Consider the following 19,383-nt stretch of genomic DNA (forward strand, 5'->3'; position numbering starts at 1 on the left):
AGTGCAAAGATAGTTGAATAATGGTCCGTGATAGTCTATTTGTAGACGATACTTTTAGATGGTTTTTTTGACTTTACCATAATGTGGTCAATGCATGATATAGATCCATTTGTTGTTCTTGTTGGTGAGTTGACAGTACTCACTAGTCCATGATATTCTAACATGTTGATATAGTCTTGGCTTTGGTGGCGTTGGTTGCTCGGTAGTATGTTAATATTTAAATCGCCTATTATTATGATATTTTTAGTATTGGAAAGATTTGAAAGTGTGCAACTAAGACTGTTTAGAAATGGCGTGATGTTACGAGTCGATGGCGAGCGGTATATAGCGAGGATAACTGTATCATTGTTGTATTCTATTTGTGTGCAACTTGCATCCTGAATTTTTAGTTCGGTTACTGTGAAGTTTTGATTATTTGTGTGTAAACAACAATCCCATCGTTCTGATAATCAAACATAGTTGAATTGTGTGATGTGTAATTTTTGATGATTTTAGGTGTATATGTGTTTGACAACCAGCACTCGGTCAGAATGATTATCTCGAAAACAACATCTATGTGGTGAAGTTGTATTAAGAGTTCGTCAAAGCTTTTATTTATAGATCTTATGTTTTGGTGCATAATTTTTGCATTGGCAGAGTTTCCAATCAGGCGTTTACATATATTAGTATCTGAAGTTGCGTAAGACAGGTTTTGGTTGTGTAATTCCTCATCAAAAAATTCCATTGAGAAAAGCATATTGATATAATAATTATACAAAAATTAAAAAAATACTTTATTTGTTTATTTATTTATTTTATTTATTTATATTTTAAATGCATATTTACAGAATAAAAAAATTCCAATAACAAAGATGGGAGCTTATGATAACGGATTATAGATTGTATAGATTAAAGATGGGATTATAGATTATGGGAGCTCCACTGTCCGTGGCAGTCACCGGGAGTTTCACCCTAGTTGTAGATAGAGAATTACCGAAATGGAAGCCACCCGTTTTATAGCATCAAAGGGCTGCTCGTCATTTTTTGGAATGAGGCCGGCAAACTCCAGTGAATCATCTAGTGATCTTTGATCAACTTCCGCCAATCTGACTTCCAGGCACTGGAAGCACCAATGGAACTGCACCGCGCCGCTCCTCGTGTGTTCTGGCAAACTTCGTCTTCATTACTGAATATCTGTAAAAATTAAAAGTCAGGGTAAGCAATTATTAATCTCTGGAGAGTTGGAAGCCTGTTTTAGATGGCTAGCTCTTCTATCCAGGATGGATAGACTGAATCTGGAGAGATTCATTCTTTGATGATGATATTACATCTTACCAATACAACTGCGCTTGTCTGAACCTATGCGGTATCCCCTGGGGCAGGTGCACTGGTAGCTGCCGGGGATGTTCTGGCACTCGCCCATGCAAAGACGACTATTATGCTCGATACACTCGTTAATGTCTATGCAGGTTCTGGAATCAGACACGCATACTGAGATAGTGCAAAAAGTATAAAAATACATTTATCGGCATTTCAACCTGAAAGGAATCTGATGGAACAATGGAAACTGACACTTTTGGATACTATTTCACCCAACGTTGAGTGCCAATTATACATTTTACGACGGCTGGATAGTATTCGAATCTGGTCCTTTAAACACAACTAAGCCATAATCCAATAATGGGTTTCAATGTGGCAAAACTGAAGGAATAACAAAACTGACAATATTTGAAAATCTCCTACTAACAGCACAGTAAGCAGAAAATGTTGCTAGTGCTTTACCGTGATGGAGAATTTAGCCAGTTGAGAAATTGAACGTACGATGCCTGGGTGGGACCCAAACACGATTTCAACTTAGCCATTGATCTTTCCACGAATCCACGACTCTGGAACGATGTGCAAATCTTTCGCTTCTTAAGTGTGGGTATTCTTTATAGCATGCCTCTGGCAGTGGCAATTCATCCCAATCAATGAGGCTCACCATCTATTCTTTCTGCCATGGTAAATTCATGGTATACCAATAAGTATTATCGGCGCGTTTCTACTTTTTCGACTCCCATACTCACAATAATCTTGAAAATCGTGATCCGCTTTGTATCATTGATACAAAACCTTTAAAAAATCCAAACTAAAAACATTTTGCGAGCTGATTACCAAAAAATATTGCGCCCTTAGTTCATTTTCAGCTATATGCACAGATAATATCACTACGTACTCGTCTCTCACCCTGCTTGCCGCCTGAAGTTCTTAAAAACCATTCTAGATGGAAGGAGAGAGACTCCTACGGTTAGCCCACACTCCAGGCGATAAGTGAAAACTTGAGTGGCAATCTGTCAACTTGAGAAATGCTCAACTCTTACATAAACTCACTGTCTCATAAACTCAGGTCCTTCTTCAACAGGATAAGGTGCTCCCACTACCGGTATGCCCACATGATGCATAGATGATGCTAAGAAATGGTTAGGACCCATCTGGACTTGAACCAGGTGTAATGCAATTTGCTAGCTCAGTGTTAAAAGGTAAGCCGATGAGAACTCGAATCCATCAGGGGTGGGGAGCTTCTTAGTTCATTTCTTCGTCCATCGGTCAGGGATGGGGCAGGTCAAAGCAATAATTACTCATGAATATGAAGGACACAGGTATATTTAACATTTTCTAAAGAAACACAGGGTTGAATTGAATCTGACTCTCTCTCTTCCTCTCTCTAGGACGACCGGGTGAAACGGGGATTATTACATGAATTTACCGATTTGAACACAAGTAAGGGTATACTGAAGATGCTTACTGAACTCGCCAAGGCAGGGCGGTGGACATCTTGACTCTTGTGCACTTTTGCTCGCGAATATTACCGAGGTACGGGTCCGACAGGCGAGTTAAAATAATGAATCCAAAACATATTGAGACTGGTATGGCATAATATTAATTACAACCATTGTGAGTTTGTTAAAAATACGTAAACTACGCGTGACTTTGTTCTTAGCGTCATGTTGAGAGCTTTAATCTTTGTTAAACGCGGGACGCTGCTTACGCAAAGGCGGGTGATTCTTGACTGCACGTGTGTCCGAGGCAAGCGAAGGATTAGAACTGACGGGCCGTCGAGCCGAGGCAAGATGGTGGCCGAACGGTCGCCGCGGGTGGTCTATCACGTGCATTTAACATGACCGTGGCCATGGGGGAAAGTGGGGTAGCACAAGTTGTTAAGCGATCGTATTACGTAACACATTCCCCCTCCGCCAGTAAAAGGCGACGTGGTAATGAAGCTTTAGGCGCTAAAAAATCCTCTTCACCTTGTCGTGAGGGAAGTAGAGAGTAAAAAGCAGTGTTGATTTAAAAAAAAAAAAAAACAAACATGGTTATGCAATGATGAAAAGAACAAAAAACAAGGTTATGCAGTGATGAAAAGACAAACATACAAGGTTACGCAGTTATGAAAAGACAAACATACAAGATTATGCAGTGATGAAAAGACAAAAAGGACTCTAAAATTTCATTGGTCTGTAAGCTAAGTTTGAAGAGCGTAGTGTTTTCGTAGAGTTACACTTTCACTGTAACTTGACCCATTTGAGATTGCACTCAAGGCCTATAGGCTGCACTAGGGCCTTAGGAATTTAACTGTGCTTCTTGGTTGTGGTTGAGAGATGATGATGCGGAGGGCAAGAAGTATCCGGGTTTTGTTGTCGTACCAGCGTGAATTCAATTATGTTGATGTGGTGGAGCAGTGGTTGTCAAGGTGAAATGAAGTTGGTAATAACATGGAGTAATACCAGTAAGTTGATTGATGGTTAATGCGCAATGGTTATTATGTTGAGTTTGCGCATCGGCAAGTGGTTGATTTGTACAACGGCAAGTGGTTGATTTGCACAACGGCAAGTGGTTGATTTGCACAAACGGAAAGTGGTTGATTTGCACAGCGGCAAGTGGTTGATTTGCACAAACGGCAAGTGGTTGATTTGCACAAACGGCAAGTGGTTGATTTGCACAACGGCAAGTGGTTGATTTGCACAACAGCAAGTGGTTGATTTGCACAACGGCAAGTGGTTGATTTGCAGGAACATAACTAACCCTGAGCTGGCATGCTCTGAGGTTGGTTCTTTTGAATATGGTTTGAATGGTGAGACAACTTGATTTGCTACTGCACGCACGACTCACACCTAATTTGGGTGCGGTAGGGTGTTTTTGGTACGCAGAGATTGGAGAGATGTGAATGATGGAAGTGAAGGCGGTGATGAAGTGAAGCTCAGCTTGCAGGTGATGAGGAGGGCTGCTGGTCTTCTTTTTAATCCAGGGACAGGTTATTATTAGAGCCAAAATTCTTGAAGTTTACCTTCCTGGTAGACCAATGATGCAAAAAAGGTTTGGAGAGAAACAAATTGTGTTCAAGAGAAAAGACGAAAAGACAATAAAACGTAGTTGGTTAGAGAGGAGAGAGAGTAGAGAGAGATTCCATATGCTGACTACACTATGAGTATCCCGAGATTGGGAAGACAAAAAGTATCACGACTGGCGTGAGGTTACCTATTTGACATACAAGGTATAGGTAGGTGGTTGTACAGTAGTAACACCAAGTTTCTGAAAAAAGTTGGCCTTCCATGGCCGGTGTTAGCGCTTGAGCGATAGCAACTTACGACTTTCAAAATCACAAGAAATGTGTTGATTACCTAGGAATGGGGTGAAAAGGAGAGATTATTTTGAGGCAAATTTCATGGATAAAGATTGTCTTATAGACAGACGATGCGCTATGTGCGTAGGGTACACTTTCCAGATTCATGAAATTAACCTCAAGGATAATGAGGGATTTTTTATTTATTGTTTTTGTGTTTAATTCGTAGAACTCCATTTAATTTTTTTATAAATTTAATTTAGATTAAATTTGATAATATTATTATTAAGTTCTGCAAGTGTTTTAGTTTTTTATTATTGTGACAGCTGTTTCGGCTTACAAGGCCATTTTCAAACTGTGGTTAGTCCACATTGAGACGACGTTTTTATACTATTTCAAATGTAAATTTTGAAGGTGCATACATTGATTTATTACTGGTTACACCGATGACATGATCTATTGTTGGTTAAACCAATCTATGTTTTCCCCTCAGTAAATGGTAATGGGTTCTTAATTATTTACTAATGACTTTATTGCTATGAATTATTTGGGTGCATTATACTGCTTGGGTTTTGTGAAAATACTAAGAAGTTTACTTAATTTACTCACCACTTCTTAGTATTTTCACAAAACCCAAGCAGTATAATGCACCCAAATAATTCATAGCAATAAAGTCATTAGTAAATAATTAAGAACCCATTACCATTTACTGAGGGGAAAACATAGATTGGTTTAACCAACAATAGATCATGTCATCGGTGTAACCAGTAATAAATCAATGTATGCACCTTCAAAATTTACATTTGAAATAGTATAAAAACGTCGTCTCAATGTGGACTAACCACAGTTTGAAAATGGCCTTGTAAGCCGAAACAGCTGTCACAATAATAAAAAACTAAAACACTTGCAGAACTTAATAATAATATTATCAAATTTAATCTAAATTAAATTTATTAAAAAAAAAAAAAAATAAAAAAAAAAAAAATAAAAAAAAAAAATAAAAAAAAAAAAAAAATAAAAAAAAAATAATAATGAGGGATGAAAAAAAGGGGTTGAGCGAGAAGGTCTGTTGGTGATGGGGCTGATTCCCCATTCGATCTCTTTCAGAGAACGAAATATGGTCAACCACAGATTTCCTAGCTTCTTACAAATGTACAAGAGTTTGATGGAAGGGTGAAGGATGGAGGGTTGAGCAGCGAAAATTGATAGTGACTGAGCTAATTCTCAATTCGCTCTCTATGTGAGGACGAAATATATCAAATTTCCTAACTCTTTACAAATATACATGGATTTGATGAAAAGGTGAAGGAGAATACAAAGTAATAACAATCTATTCTTTCACGTGTATTTGGTGAAAGATTAGGGGTCGTTTTTAATCTTCCACAGTTTGTGAGAACATGACGGACCCTTGCTCAAATTTCACAAACCTGGGAGTTTTTCTTATTCGTCTCCCAGATAACGATTTAGGTGGTTTTGTGTCACTGTCCCGATTAATTCCCACGACACGATACCTCATAACCAAAAGTGAAGCTGATGGCTAGTCCATGGTCAATGGATAGTGGATGGTTCTTGGGTACGCTGACAAGAAGTCCACAGGTATCAATTACCGAAAAAATTGCTGAATGCACAGCTTCATGTTTGTTTAAGTAGAACGAAAATTCTCACTACAGTGAAGGACATTTCCCTCAGTGTGATGAGTTATACAAAAGGATCCCAATTAAGGGTGACAAGTCAGGGTAAAATGATCTACGTCCGGCAGAACAAGTACATAGTGTCAACCTATTTAAAGAAAACAACAACAAGATATTGTATCGTTCGCACGAATCATGATAAGTATTATAACGTCTCCACGTCTCATGTAGAAATATAACGAATTAAGAAAGAACCCTAGTATTGAAAAGACGGTACAACATAGATATTTATAACCATTTAATGGAACAAGTTATCTCTTTGGCCACAGCGTATTTTAGCCAGTAAAAAGTAATTATAACGAGCTTCTCGTATCGTGGTAGATATTATAACATTCTCATGTATAGTGTTAGATTTTATAACGATCTCTCGTCTCATGGTGGATATTGTAACATTCTCATGTATCACGAAAATAACATATCAAAAAAGTACCAATTCAATACCGGAAAAAAGATACATACACAATGTCAAAAACAATCAAGTAGTGGCTATTTGTATTATCAAAAAAATGACGATGGCATAACCTTTGGTTGGGTTTTTTTTTTTTTTTTTTTTTTTTTTTTATTTAGTTACTTTTTAAAATAATTAGGTACATTTTTGTATGGCACATGAAATAAAATATATAAATAAAATTAAAACAGATCATTGAAGTCCTCCTCACTAGGAGATCCTGTGCTGAGGGGGACTATATATGTTAGAATACGTTTTCAGCAACTAAGATGATGTTTTAAATATATTAGTTAGTTCTTCTTCCGATATTTCCATAAGCCAAGATTTGATGTCCTTAATGTAGTTATTTTTCGTTTTCCTTTGTTTGATGTTGAGAGGGAGTTTATTATATAATTTAATTGCTAAAAATTCAGAGTTTCTTTGTCCAAAGGTAGAATTACATTTAGGAATATTTAGCATGTCTGTTTGCTTGGCTCTGGTTTTATGATCGTGAGAGGGGTTTGCCTCTGGTTTATTTTTTAAGTGATGAACTAGAATATTTTTAGCATAGATTTTTTGTAAACTTGGAACATCAAACAGATTAAAAATATCAGTAGTTGGCGTCCTTACGGGGAGCTTTAATATGGTCTTTATGATCCAATTTTGAGTTTTCTTTAGTAGTTTAATATGGGTTGATGATGCTGAGCCCCATCCTATTATTCCATATTCCAGTAGAGAGTGGCATAGCGCATAATATACTCTCTTTAGATCTGTAGTTGACAAGATATTTCGTAATTTTTTGAAGAAATAGATGAGTTTTGTTAGCTTTTTTGAGGTTCCTTCGATGTGTGCATCCCAATGAAGTTTGTCGTCAATTACGATCCCAAGATATTTAATTGTTTTAGTTTGGACTATATGCGGGCAAGAACATTGCGGATATTTATTTAGACATTCATGTAATTTGAGTGTATGTTCATTCGTTGGTTGACCTCTGTTGGTTTTAGAGAAAGTTAGATATTTAGTTTTACTCACATTTAATGTAAGGGAGTTTGCTTTTAACCAGTTTTGGAGTACAGTCAGACCTTGCTCCGCTTTTTTATGTGTGCTTGTCCAATTTTGTTCATAGAATATAATGACAGTGTCATCTGCAAAGCTCATTATGTCTCCTTCAATGGGAAGACTCATAAGGTCATTAATATAAATGAGAAATAGTATTGGACCCAATACGCTTCCTTAAGGGACACCGTACTTGATTGATAGTGTTTTGCTACTTTTATTACCAATTTGTACATACTGCTCTCTTCCAGTTAAGTAACTTTTAATTAGATTTAGAGTTGTTTGTGTTATTCCATTTTTTTTTAATTTAAAAAATAGTATTTCATGGTCAATTGTATCAAAAGCTTTTTGAAGGTCAATAAAAACTGCCAAGCATTTTTTACCTTCATCCAGTTTTTTTATAATTGTATTTGTTACTTTAGCTATAGCATCACCAGTACCCAGGTTTTCCCTAAAACCGTATTGTGTCGTTGATAATATTTTATTTTCATCCAAAAATTTAACCATTTGTTTTTTTATTACTTTTTCCAATATTTTCGATAGTGTAGGTAATAGACTAATTGGTCGATAGTTAGATATATCATTTTTGGGACCGCTTTTGTATATTGGAATAATCGTAGCAACTTTGAGACGTGTGGGAAAAATACCTTTTCTTATTGAAAGATTTACAAGGTACGTCAGTGGGTAGATTAGCTCATTTAGTAGATATTTAATTGCTCTGTTTGATATCAGTTCATTTCCCGATGAGGTATTTGTGTTTAGGGAGGCTATGGTATTTCTTATATCTTCACTTGTTATCTTGACTATGTTAAGGGAGTTTTCTTGATTGACATTTTCATTCCATACTGTTTTTTCGGCAGTAAATGAAGATTGTTTGATTTTATTCGCTAAGTTCGAGCCTATATTGCAAAAATAGTTGTTTGCAAAGTTGAGAATTTTTTCTGGATGTTCTGCAAAAGATGTTGGTATCCTGTCAATGTTTAATTCTTTAATGTTTTTAACATTGTGCGAGGCTTTAGCGTTTGTAATTTCTGCGTTAATGCGTTAAGTTGGCAATGTTGGTTTATGCGTTAAGTTGGCAATAATACAAGACATATGCTTAAGGATGTCTTACACAAGACACACAATATAGCAGAAGAGACCTATTTGGTTTTACTAACTCTTTGCTTACAAAAAGGTTTGTAGTGGTTTATTTAAGACCTGATAGGGTTTTACCTACTTAAAATGACCAAACAAAAACTGGGAAACACACTTGGTGTTGCCAAAATTGCCACGAGCACGAATGTTGTGAACTTTATGATACAAATTTAATACAAAAGGCACCTAGAGACACAGGATGACTTAATATGAGTGACCTGGCTTGGTGTATTTGACAAGGCAAATTAATGCTATTTAATTCAAAATATAGTACGCAATATAACAAATTGGGGTCAGGAAGTTGAGATCTTATTATTTTACATACTCAATGTGACTGAAAGGTGTTAAGTATGATACATTGTTATTGATGAGGAGGACAAATCGGCGTTTGTTCTCCTTTACAACAACCTTTTTCAGAATTGACGTGTCAATATCAAATTCTCAAAAAAAAAACAAATTAGAGCAAATGGGAATGTTGAGCGCCATTCAATTTTTTAGAAAAACTGAAAAAACTTTAAACAAAGGTAAATGTAACTTTTATTTCTTACACCTGTGTAACTTGAATCAAATGACGATACCAAACTGGAATTTACTCACGCATTATGATTACAAATTACAGGGGTAGAACATTCACCTCAATTGGGTGTATGTTGCACAGGGCCATTGGTTTATACGATGGAACCCAATGGAACAAATGTGAAAGAACAAAAGTGAAAGAACAAATGTGAAAGAACAAATGTGAAAGACAATGTGAAGAACAAGGAACATGAGGGAGAAAAAGAAAAAATATTTACAACACAATGTTGTACGTGACTTTTGTGGTAGTTATGACAAAAAATAGTTACGTATTTAGTGACGTAAGTGTCAGAATGGTAACGACTAACAATTAATGTCCAGGGACGCGACTCCGGGAGCATCAATTATTTGGGAAGCAGAAAAGTCTCTTGACTGGAATGATCAGTTCCAGAGAAGATACGTACAAAATATGAGTACAAATTATATACATTACACGGTGAGGTGTGACAAAGAAACAAAAATAACAAAGGGTTTATACAAAAGAGCATAGTAGTACAAGTATGAGTGAGAAATGATTTAAAACCACAGTTGACACTTCTGTGTTTTTAAAAAAAAAGGTTACCTTACAGGGGTCGAAATGCGAGTTTTTGTATGAAACTAACGCGTTAAGACATGCTGTTTGTCTGCACGAGGGCCAAATCTCGTGGGACAAAGGTAGAGCCATAAGTTTGTTAGTTATGGGTGAGGTAACCTAGTGAAAGTGGTGTCCATTATGTCCACACTTCCTAGTTTGACAATATCTTTCACGTGGTAGTTACCGATGTGTTTACCAGAGGCGTCCGATAGGGTATATACTACATCTGAGATTTTTCTCAGCACTTTTGCTTTAACAAAGCGAGGAGCTAGTTTTGCAGAGAAGTACAGAGCACCTTGTGAGAGTGTGTTGTTGCGTCTCCAAACTGTGTCGTTTTCCTTAAAGGTAACATGTTTCCTGCGTAAATTGTATCTGTTTGTGTCAGAGATTATACTGCCGGGTTGAAATTGCAGCCCTTTTATGTATTTCCTGTTGAAATATGCTGCGTATTTAATCAGGACGTTTTTGTTTTTGTTGAAGGGAGAAATATTCCTGTCTTTTAATTCTTTTTCTAGGCTTTGTGTACTTTTAGAGCAGATGTTGGATATTTTGCCTAAGGTGTTGTTTTGAGGATTCATTTTGTAGGAAGTCGAGTTAGACTTTGTGAGAGAAAGAAAGAATTGTCAGAGTATTGGTTGCTGGGTTATTTAAAACAAAAGGAATTTGCTTGTGACGATGGGTGAAAAATTTGTGAAATTTTTCTGTGAATAAAAGTCCTCAACTTGTGAAAAAAACGGCCAGGGATTATCCTGTATTTTTAATGAAAAAGTCCCTGAGATGCGTGTTTTTGAAAAAAATTTCCGAAAAAATTTCAAAGTCCTTGATTTTTGAAAAAAACGGCCAGGGATTATCTTGTATTTTTAATGAAAAAGTCCCTGAAATGCGTGTTTTTGAACAAAATTTCCGAAAAAATTTCAAAGTCCTTGATTTGTGAAAAAAATTTCAAAGTCCTTGATTTGCGAAAAAAACGGCCAGGGATGATCCTGTATTTTTAGTGAAAAAGTCCCTGAGATGCGTGTTTTTGAAAAAAATTTCCGAAAAAATTTCAAAGTCCTTGATTTTTGAAAAAAACGGCCAGGGATTATCTTGTATTTTTAATGAAAAAGTCCCTGAAATGCGTGTTTTTGAACAAAATTTCCGAAAAAATTTCAAAGTCCTTGATTTGTGAAAAAAATTTCAAAGTCCTTGATTTGCGAAAAAAACGGCCAGGGATTATCCTGTATTTTTAGTGAAAAAGTCCCTGAGATGCGTGTTTTTGAAAAAAATTTCCGAAAAAATTTCAAAGTCCTTGATTTGCGAAAAAAACGGCCAAGGATTATCCTGTATTTTTAATGAAAAAGTCCCTGAGATGCGTGTTTTTGAAAAAAATTTCCGAAAAAATTTCAAAGTCCTTGATTTGTGAAAAAAACGGCTAGGGATTATCCTGTATTTTTAATGAAAAAGTCCCTGAAATGCGTGTTTTTGAACCAAATTTCCTAAAAAATTTCAAAGTCCTTGATTTGCGAAAAAAACGGCCAGGGATTATCCTGTATTTTTAATGAAAAAGTCACTGAGATGCGTGATTTTGAAAAAAAATTTCCGAAAAAAATTCAAAATACAGATTTCGAGGGAGAATTGTTTGTTCTTTCAACAATTTTTGGGAGGTTGTAGTGATTCGTGACTCTTTTAGTCAGAGCTTAAGCAAAACCAGTTTTTGGTTATTTACACGCAAGTTCCTTACATCCCGTCAAAGCTGCTCGAATTAGCGAATATGTGACAGATGTTGGGGAATTTACGTCAACGCGACTCTCAATTATATGTAAAGAGTAGGTCGGCTTTCTATTTTTAAAAAACCCAACCCGCCTTCATTACATACAAAACGGATTATCAAATGGCAGAAAGATTTTAATTTTCCCCGATTGTGGTCATGCTAGGCAAGGAATGTCTTATCACTTCCACAAACAAGAAATTTATTTTGTATCATGTACAAGATTTGAAATTGTTGAATTGTAGTTAATTGTAGTTCGTTCCCACTAATAGTTGTATTTGGAAAGAAAACCTTTATGGTTTTAGATCACCATGTGATGTTTAAGATGTCCGAAAAGAAGTAAACGTCGTTTGCGCACTTTGTGATGAAATACCGTTACTTAAATTATTGTCGAGTGACGATTCGTAAAAGTTGTAATTTAACACTGAACAGTTTTAATGTGACACGGTTATTTAGATTTATCGCGATGGTTTGTAGAAAGGCTATGATTAATTGGAAGAAAAACATGGTATTCAATGGTTATTACAAACAAGACATAAAACACAGTGAAAGAGTACAAAGTTATTCCCAATTTGACCTCCTGATGGACGATAAATGAACAAAAAAAAACCCACGTTGCGCCAGTGCTAAGAAATGGTTATGACCCATCTGGACTTGAACCAGGTGTAATGCAATTTGCTAGCTCAGTGTAAAAAGGTAAGCCGATGAGAACTCGAATCCATCAGGGGTGGGGAGCTTCTTAGTTCATTTCTTCGTCCATCGGTCAGGGATGGGGCAGGTCAAAGCAATAATTACCCATGAATATGAAGGACACATGTATATTTAACATTTTATAAAGAAACACAGGGTTGAATTGAATCTGACTCTCTCTCTTCCTCTCTCTAGGACGACCGGGTGAAACGGGGATTATTACATGAATTTACCGATTTGAACACAAGTAAGGGTATACTGAAGATGCTTACTGAACTCGCCAAGGCATGGCGGTGGACATCTTGACTCTTGTGCACTTTTGCTCGCGAATATTACCGAGGTACGGGTCCGACAGGCGAGTTAAAATAATGAATCCAAAACATATTGAGACTGGTATGGCATAATATTAATTACAACCATTGTGAGTTTGTTAAAAATACGTAAACTACGCGTGACTTTGTTCTTAGCGTCATGTTGAGAGCTTTAATCTTTGTTAAACGCGGGACGCTGCTTACGCAAAGGCGGGTGATTCTTGACTGCACGTGTGTCCGAGGCAAGCGAAGGATTAGAACTGACGGGCCGTCGAGCCGAGGCAAGATGGTGGCCGAACGGTCGCCGCGGGTGGTCTATCACGTGCATTTAACATGACCGTGGCCATGGGGGAAAGTGGGGTAGCACCAATTGTTAAGCGATCGTATTACGTAACAATGAGTCCTCAAGAAGAAGCTACAAGCCAAAAATGTTAATATTCTTGGTATACCTTATATTGTTATATTGTAGGTAATAGACATTAAAATCCCTCGACAAACAGAGTCTAGAAGCGTTCGATTTCAAGCACAAAACTGGTTTTTATTTATTTGGTAAACAATTTTATATGAAAGCAAAAAAGTTAATCAAGTGAAACTGTCACAGATAACCTTAGCTATAATACTGTATTAAAAGTTGTTTTTTTTACGCGTTCATACATTTCTATTGAAGATATATTTTTTTGAGTAGGTAGTTTACATTTTTATTTTTTATTGAGTAATTTAATATTTTGTTTGTGTTTTAGTCAAGCGAAACGATAGGAAGACCTTCAATTTATCTAAAGAATATTTTTTGGTATTCATAATGTACACCAATTCGTTGTAAATATTAATCAATGGCGATGTGTGAATGCGGTGCGGTGCAGACCACCGAACATGTGGTCAATGAACTGTGAGCATTCATTCATTCTATATTCATTCCCCATAGGGATTGATGTGGTCCACGGGGGCGGCTCCTGAAGCTGGCCCGCTGACCTAGATGTCTCCCTGTAACCCACCCCATCATACGAAAGAAGAAGAATAATAAATATCTAGTTACCTGTTGTCGCTGGCTAATCTGAAGCCACTATCACAAGCACAGTGGTACGAGCCCCACACGTTGACACACTTCTGGTGGCAGTTGCCCAGCCCACCGTTGGGCAGGCACTCGTCTATATCATTGCAGAGCTGTTTTGACACTGGGGAGGTCGTGAAACCGGGGTGGCAGTCACAGCGGAATGAGCCTATCGTGTTGATGCACGTAGCGTAATGAGTGCACACCTGGAACGCATGACAATCAGTTATAAGTGTATTGAAAATACTACAAGTTTTGTGAATATTGAATTTCAACACAAGAATCAACTGCTCCCTGCTAACTTGGAATCGAGGTATGTTGTAAGACTGGCGGATGAGAATGAAAAGAGATGTAGGTGGGGATGTACCTGATTATTTTTTCACTATTCTGGCCTTACGTAATATTTACACTGGGAATATAAGTTGAGGCGGTCAATAAACTAGTATGCGCTCTACATGAGGCCCTGTGCCGAATTCTAGAACCCATTGTTCACTAATATGCTGACCGACGGCTGGGTCATCACCTGGATGTAGGAATTTCGCAAGATCCAACTGCAAAAGGCCAGCCTCATCAACTGTAGAGTGGGACAATGTACTTGTAGTATATAAGGCGTAATTTGAGTTAATATAGTTCATTTGATATTATTCTGTCCCATTAACACACGAGTTTTGTGATTTTTAAGTGTGAAAATATGATTTTACTAAAGCCCACCTTGCCCTGGCTGTCCTTGCACTCGTCGATGTCCACACAGTCCCCCTGGGGGGTGATGCGGTGTCCGGGCGAGCAGTGACATAGGTAGCCTCCGGGGATGTTCACACACTTCTGGTTATCTTGGCAGGAATGCTTATCACTTGCGCATTCGTCCACGTCTGTAAAATAAACAGATTAAATTTCATTACTACCAGGCCCGGTTCTGGACCGAACAGCACCTCGGCAAGTCGGCGCTGGCCCTGATTATTACTACTACTTATTTTAGTGTCCCTATATGCATATGTGGACATATTCATAACAAAAAGTAACAATCACAGAATAGAACATTGAAGAAAAAGATCAAATAAACCTAGCCTAACCTATCCAAACATATTCCTTTCAAAATCAATTTACCAGATGGAGTTGGTTCGAAAAGATAGAAAGATCTTCCACAAAATGGGCTGATGACCCAAAGATAATTGCTTGTCGCCAAGAATCGACAAGAGCTGACACATTTATGTTCAAAAATGGGTTTCAGATGGCTTACGAAGAAGAATAATATACCTAATCTATTGGAAATAACAATAACAATCATAGGAAAAAGAGAGTCAGAGGTATTGGAGGATTGATATTAACAGTTTTTCTAAAAACAGCAAGATGGTTTTGTACTTACCAACACAGCTATTTTGAACTTTATCCATTATATATCCCCAGGAGCAAACATTGTTTCGAGGAGCACTGGTCACAGAAACTACTCGCACTGAAATATCAACAAACAAAATCCATTAGTCATCCATCTTAGTCAAACTCTGTGTTACTTTAAGTGACCTGCTCAAACAAGGGGCTCCATCAAAGCAAGTGTACTATGGTAATGCACAACTGCTTACTCTTTACAAACCGTAAATATACCCCCACTGTTGATTTTAGCAGCCACCCATAGGTGACCAGAGTCTGGAGCCAAAAGATGCGTGATTTTTATCATTGATCAACAGTAATTTTGACACTGATCATTGTATTGCAAGGATTCTCAACTTACCCGGTGGTCTGGATCTGGTATAAGGTGGTATTACAACTGGTTTGACACATCTATCTTCTATCTGTTCAAAACCGGGAGCACATTGACACCTGAATCCACCGATTGTGTTAGAACACTCCTCATTAACGGAGCAGCGATCGCTTTCAGCGCATTCGTCTATATCTGTAGAACAAAAAATGTATTTTGTAACTCTAACTAAATGGATACCACTCACGAATGTCCAAAATGGCCAGACTTGTCAACTCAAGTCAGGATCTTGAATTTTTTTATGTCTTAATGATTTTTGTCAGTCATTGAGAAAGTAATATTTTGTATTGATGTAGCAGAAGTCGTGAACTCCATCAAAACCTTGTTCCTGTCTTGACTTGACATTATCTTTATTTTTTGTGCCCTATTTTTGTCAAAGCTGTAATTATTTAAATATCCTTTACTAGTTAATTATCATGTTCTCGTAATTGGCATACAACCATAGACTAAATACAACTAGACAAGCCGTGCAACCATTGAAAAATAACCTCAACACTATTTTGGTTTGGTTCACGTGCACATTTATGAAAAGGCGCACGCATTGTGTCCCAATGCGAAATGGGCACTGTGCATTGCGTTTTACCTTTTGTTGGTCTAGAGTTAAGCTATTTTGCTTGTCAGCTATGCTGGGCAAGTTCATTTTTTCAATCACAAAAATAACCCAGTTCCAAATATTTTAGATTGTACCTATCGCGGACTTTATTTTAGAAAATGTAATCAGCTATCTGAATACAAAAAAAATATAAGTACCTTACCGATAGATTGAAGGCAACGCATTAACAAATATCAGAAATTAATAGAATTTCACTAACTACAAGTAAATTTTCTGACGTCATCTTTCAAACTAGTCACAATCATGACGTCATGCAGTGTGTTATCCGCTTTTAACGAATACATATAAACAAGAGTACATGGCACGAGCTTGCCACATGGTAATTATTGATGTGTTGGTTAAAATCACGCGTTTTTACTTGATGCGTGCAAAAAACTTCATAAGTATTGGTTATTTTTTAGTCTTGTCACTAATTCAGGGTTGTATTAAGTCCACAATTATTTGCGTGTTAAATTATATGAAAAAATCGCGTCGTTGAGTAATTGTAACGTCAAAGAATTGTGCAAGTTTGGATTGCCAGGGTAGTGCCCGATTATTGTTTTGTTGAGAGTTTTTTTCGGGTGGCTGCCCTGCGATCGGTTGGACGGGCGAGCAAAAATAACGCGGGTAGGTAGAGCGGGAACAATACGAGAGACGACGATTCCGCGGTGCGCGTGGCGTTAGGCGAGAAAAAATGGAGATTGAAATTATTAAAAAAAGATCACGCGGATACCATGAACCGATCCTTCGGAGACTTTCAGTGTAAATTTACAAAACACAAAAGAGACGTTTTGACTCCTGCGCGAGATCAGCAGGTTCTTAAAGTTCGAGTGTGGTTGTTCGGTGAGATGGAAATCTTGAAGGATACAGCCTTTCCGTGTAGACTAACCAAACATAAAAACAAACGTTTTGACTCCTGTGTGAGATCGGCCTATTCTTTGTTCGAGTGTTGTTGTTTGAAGAGATTAAAATATACAATCAGTTATTTGAAATAAAAAATGGTTTTATTTGTGAGTGGTTTTGAAGGGTAATTCCTTGGAGACTATACTGGATTACCAAGCATGCTGTCGAGGTGACGCAAAGATAAAGCATCATTGTCCCTTTAAACGTTCAATGGATGCTGATTAATTGAGGATGGCTTCGCGCACTCCATCCCACGAATCTCTACCCGGAGCTAACTCATACGGATTTCGTGGAGACCTGTCGTCCTGCTCACCGCTGGCGGACTCTCCAAACACCTTTAAACATGATCAAGGTTCTTCAATGCTTTTATACATTATGTCTCCTTGCCTTAGCCCCATAATAGCCCTGGTGATTGACAAGGGTCCATGCTCATCAGACGGGACATCAGACGTGACATAATTTATTTTGTGTTTACTATTTTAATTACATTTTTCTTTTCATTGAAAAAATATATATTACAAAGTATGTATAAATATATATTACACTTACTTTTTTATTATAACTATTGCCGTAGAGGTGATGAAGGTGGTGGAAGATATGTAATATGAAAAGGAACGTTCATGTAGGCTTAAAATGTTAGGTACAGGAATAAATATTTTCTATATACATTGCGATAATTATTCTTAAAATGTCTTATTTTCGCTTAGGTTTCCCCACAAACCGAGAAAAAATTTAGAAATGGATATAAGCAATCCGGATTCAATTTTGTGAAAATAACTAGGTTATATTTATTATTTATAACATTCGAAAAAAATTCCCCAATTCCTCGTATATGTGCACAATCTAATACAAAATTTTACAGCATTGACATTTTTGGTAATAACCTAAAGAAATATCGATATGAAGTAATGCGTACGATCGATTATTAATATGAGAGTATGGAATGTATCGGGAGCATCTCCTATCATCTTCCTATTTTCCTCTTCCTCTCCCCTTCCTTTAACACCAAATTAATTTTAAGATATTACACTTCATTTCCAATGAATTTTAGCATACGAAACTTCTGTGGCTTGACTTCAGTTAACTTGTATATTTATATTTATCATTTTATATTATATAAAAGCTGTTTGTATCTTACAAAATAAGTAAATAAATATTTACAAATACGGAAAAAAAGAGTGTATGCTAATTTATTTTAAAAAAGCGGATTGCAGGCCTTTAACGAACGAATGAACAGGTTTCTGGTTGAACTTTTAGTAAATTTCCAATACATTCATTATCACGATGTCGGAACAGAGTTTTTCTAATTTATTTAAAAAGGGATTGCAGGCCCTTAACGAATTAATAAACAGGTTTCCTGTTAAATTGTTAGTAAATTTCGAATACATTAATTATCACGATATCGGAACACGTTGACCGTACCATCATCAGGAAGCCATTTGTGCTCAAATCATTTTCATCCCAAACGTTTAGACTGCAATTTCCTACAGGTCCTTTATAATCTTTGAGCATTCTGTGTGGAGGAGAGAATGTAATATACCCACAAATTAGGTATCGTTGCTTAATCTTAAATAGGTTATTTTAATTACTGGTTGTTATTGTCTAGCTTTGATTAAGCACCATCTATAAATTTCACAAAAATGGTACTACAAAAATAAACCGAATAGGCATTTCTCTGAAATCGTATGACATTACAGCAGTTAATATACGAAATAAATGTCGGTCCGATCGGCATGCATTAAGCAAGGTTGTTGGCGCGGTTCACTCCAATCCTTGGGAAGGAAGGTACAATCATAATTTTTTCCGTAGATATCTAAATTTGTGCCTATATTAAAAAAGGAGACAAACACAATGTAAAAATGTAAAAGCTTATTTAATGTGCATAAATAAATTGATATTATTACCATGTAACCCCCACCCTCCCTTTTCCCACCCGACCACACCCTCTCTGAAGCTCTGTCCTCGTCTAATATGATTTCTCTCGCTTTATTTTGATATTATATTTTATAAATTATTAATAAGTACCTAGACTAGTTTTTTATAATGCTGTCTTATAAACCTAAGCGGTTAAAAAAAAAAACTTTTCATTTGATTAAAGTATCAAGCCACAAAGTAAACGCTTTCTTTGATAATTATATACTATTTTATTTAAATAATTTTGTAAATCATAAAACTTCTACTCAATAGTAAATATGTGTACGTTTCCCGTTTTGGTTCAATATGTAGTGTACAGAATCCAAAACTTAAAATGTGAAAATAAAAATCATTTTGTGTTATTTATTAGTCCTTTACCTGATTC

The 19,383-nt window shown here is 36.6% G+C and overlaps 1 protein-coding gene across 1 annotated transcript in view; it reads right to left on the reverse strand.

Moving 5' to 3' along the window:
* Positions 1–818: 818 nt before the first annotated feature.
* LOC149409760 (uncharacterized) overlaps positions 819–19,383 on the reverse strand; it is a 59,470-nt gene continuing 40,905 nt past the window's right edge. Inside the window, exons 5-10 of the mRNA XM_089649063.1 lie at positions 15,563–15,724; positions 15,200–15,286; positions 14,548–14,705; positions 13,822–14,042; positions 1,315–1,451; positions 819–1,173 (exon numbers count right to left, since the gene is read on the reverse strand). Of these exons, the coding sequence (XP_089505189.1) occupies positions 1,163–1,173; positions 1,315–1,451; positions 13,822–14,042; positions 14,548–14,705; positions 15,200–15,286; positions 15,563–15,724 (776 nt within the window). The 3' untranslated portion in view covers positions 819–1,162. The remainder of the gene's footprint in view (positions 1,174–1,314; positions 1,452–13,821; positions 14,043–14,547; positions 14,706–15,199; positions 15,287–15,562; positions 15,725–19,383) is intronic.

Source organism: Hesperophylax consimilis, chromosome 29 (assembly GCF_061612785.1).
Source record: "Hesperophylax consimilis isolate HC1 chromosome 29, BYU_Hcon_1.0, whole genome shotgun sequence".
NCBI classification, from domain to species: domain Eukaryota; kingdom Metazoa; phylum Arthropoda; class Insecta; order Trichoptera; family Limnephilidae; genus Hesperophylax; species Hesperophylax consimilis.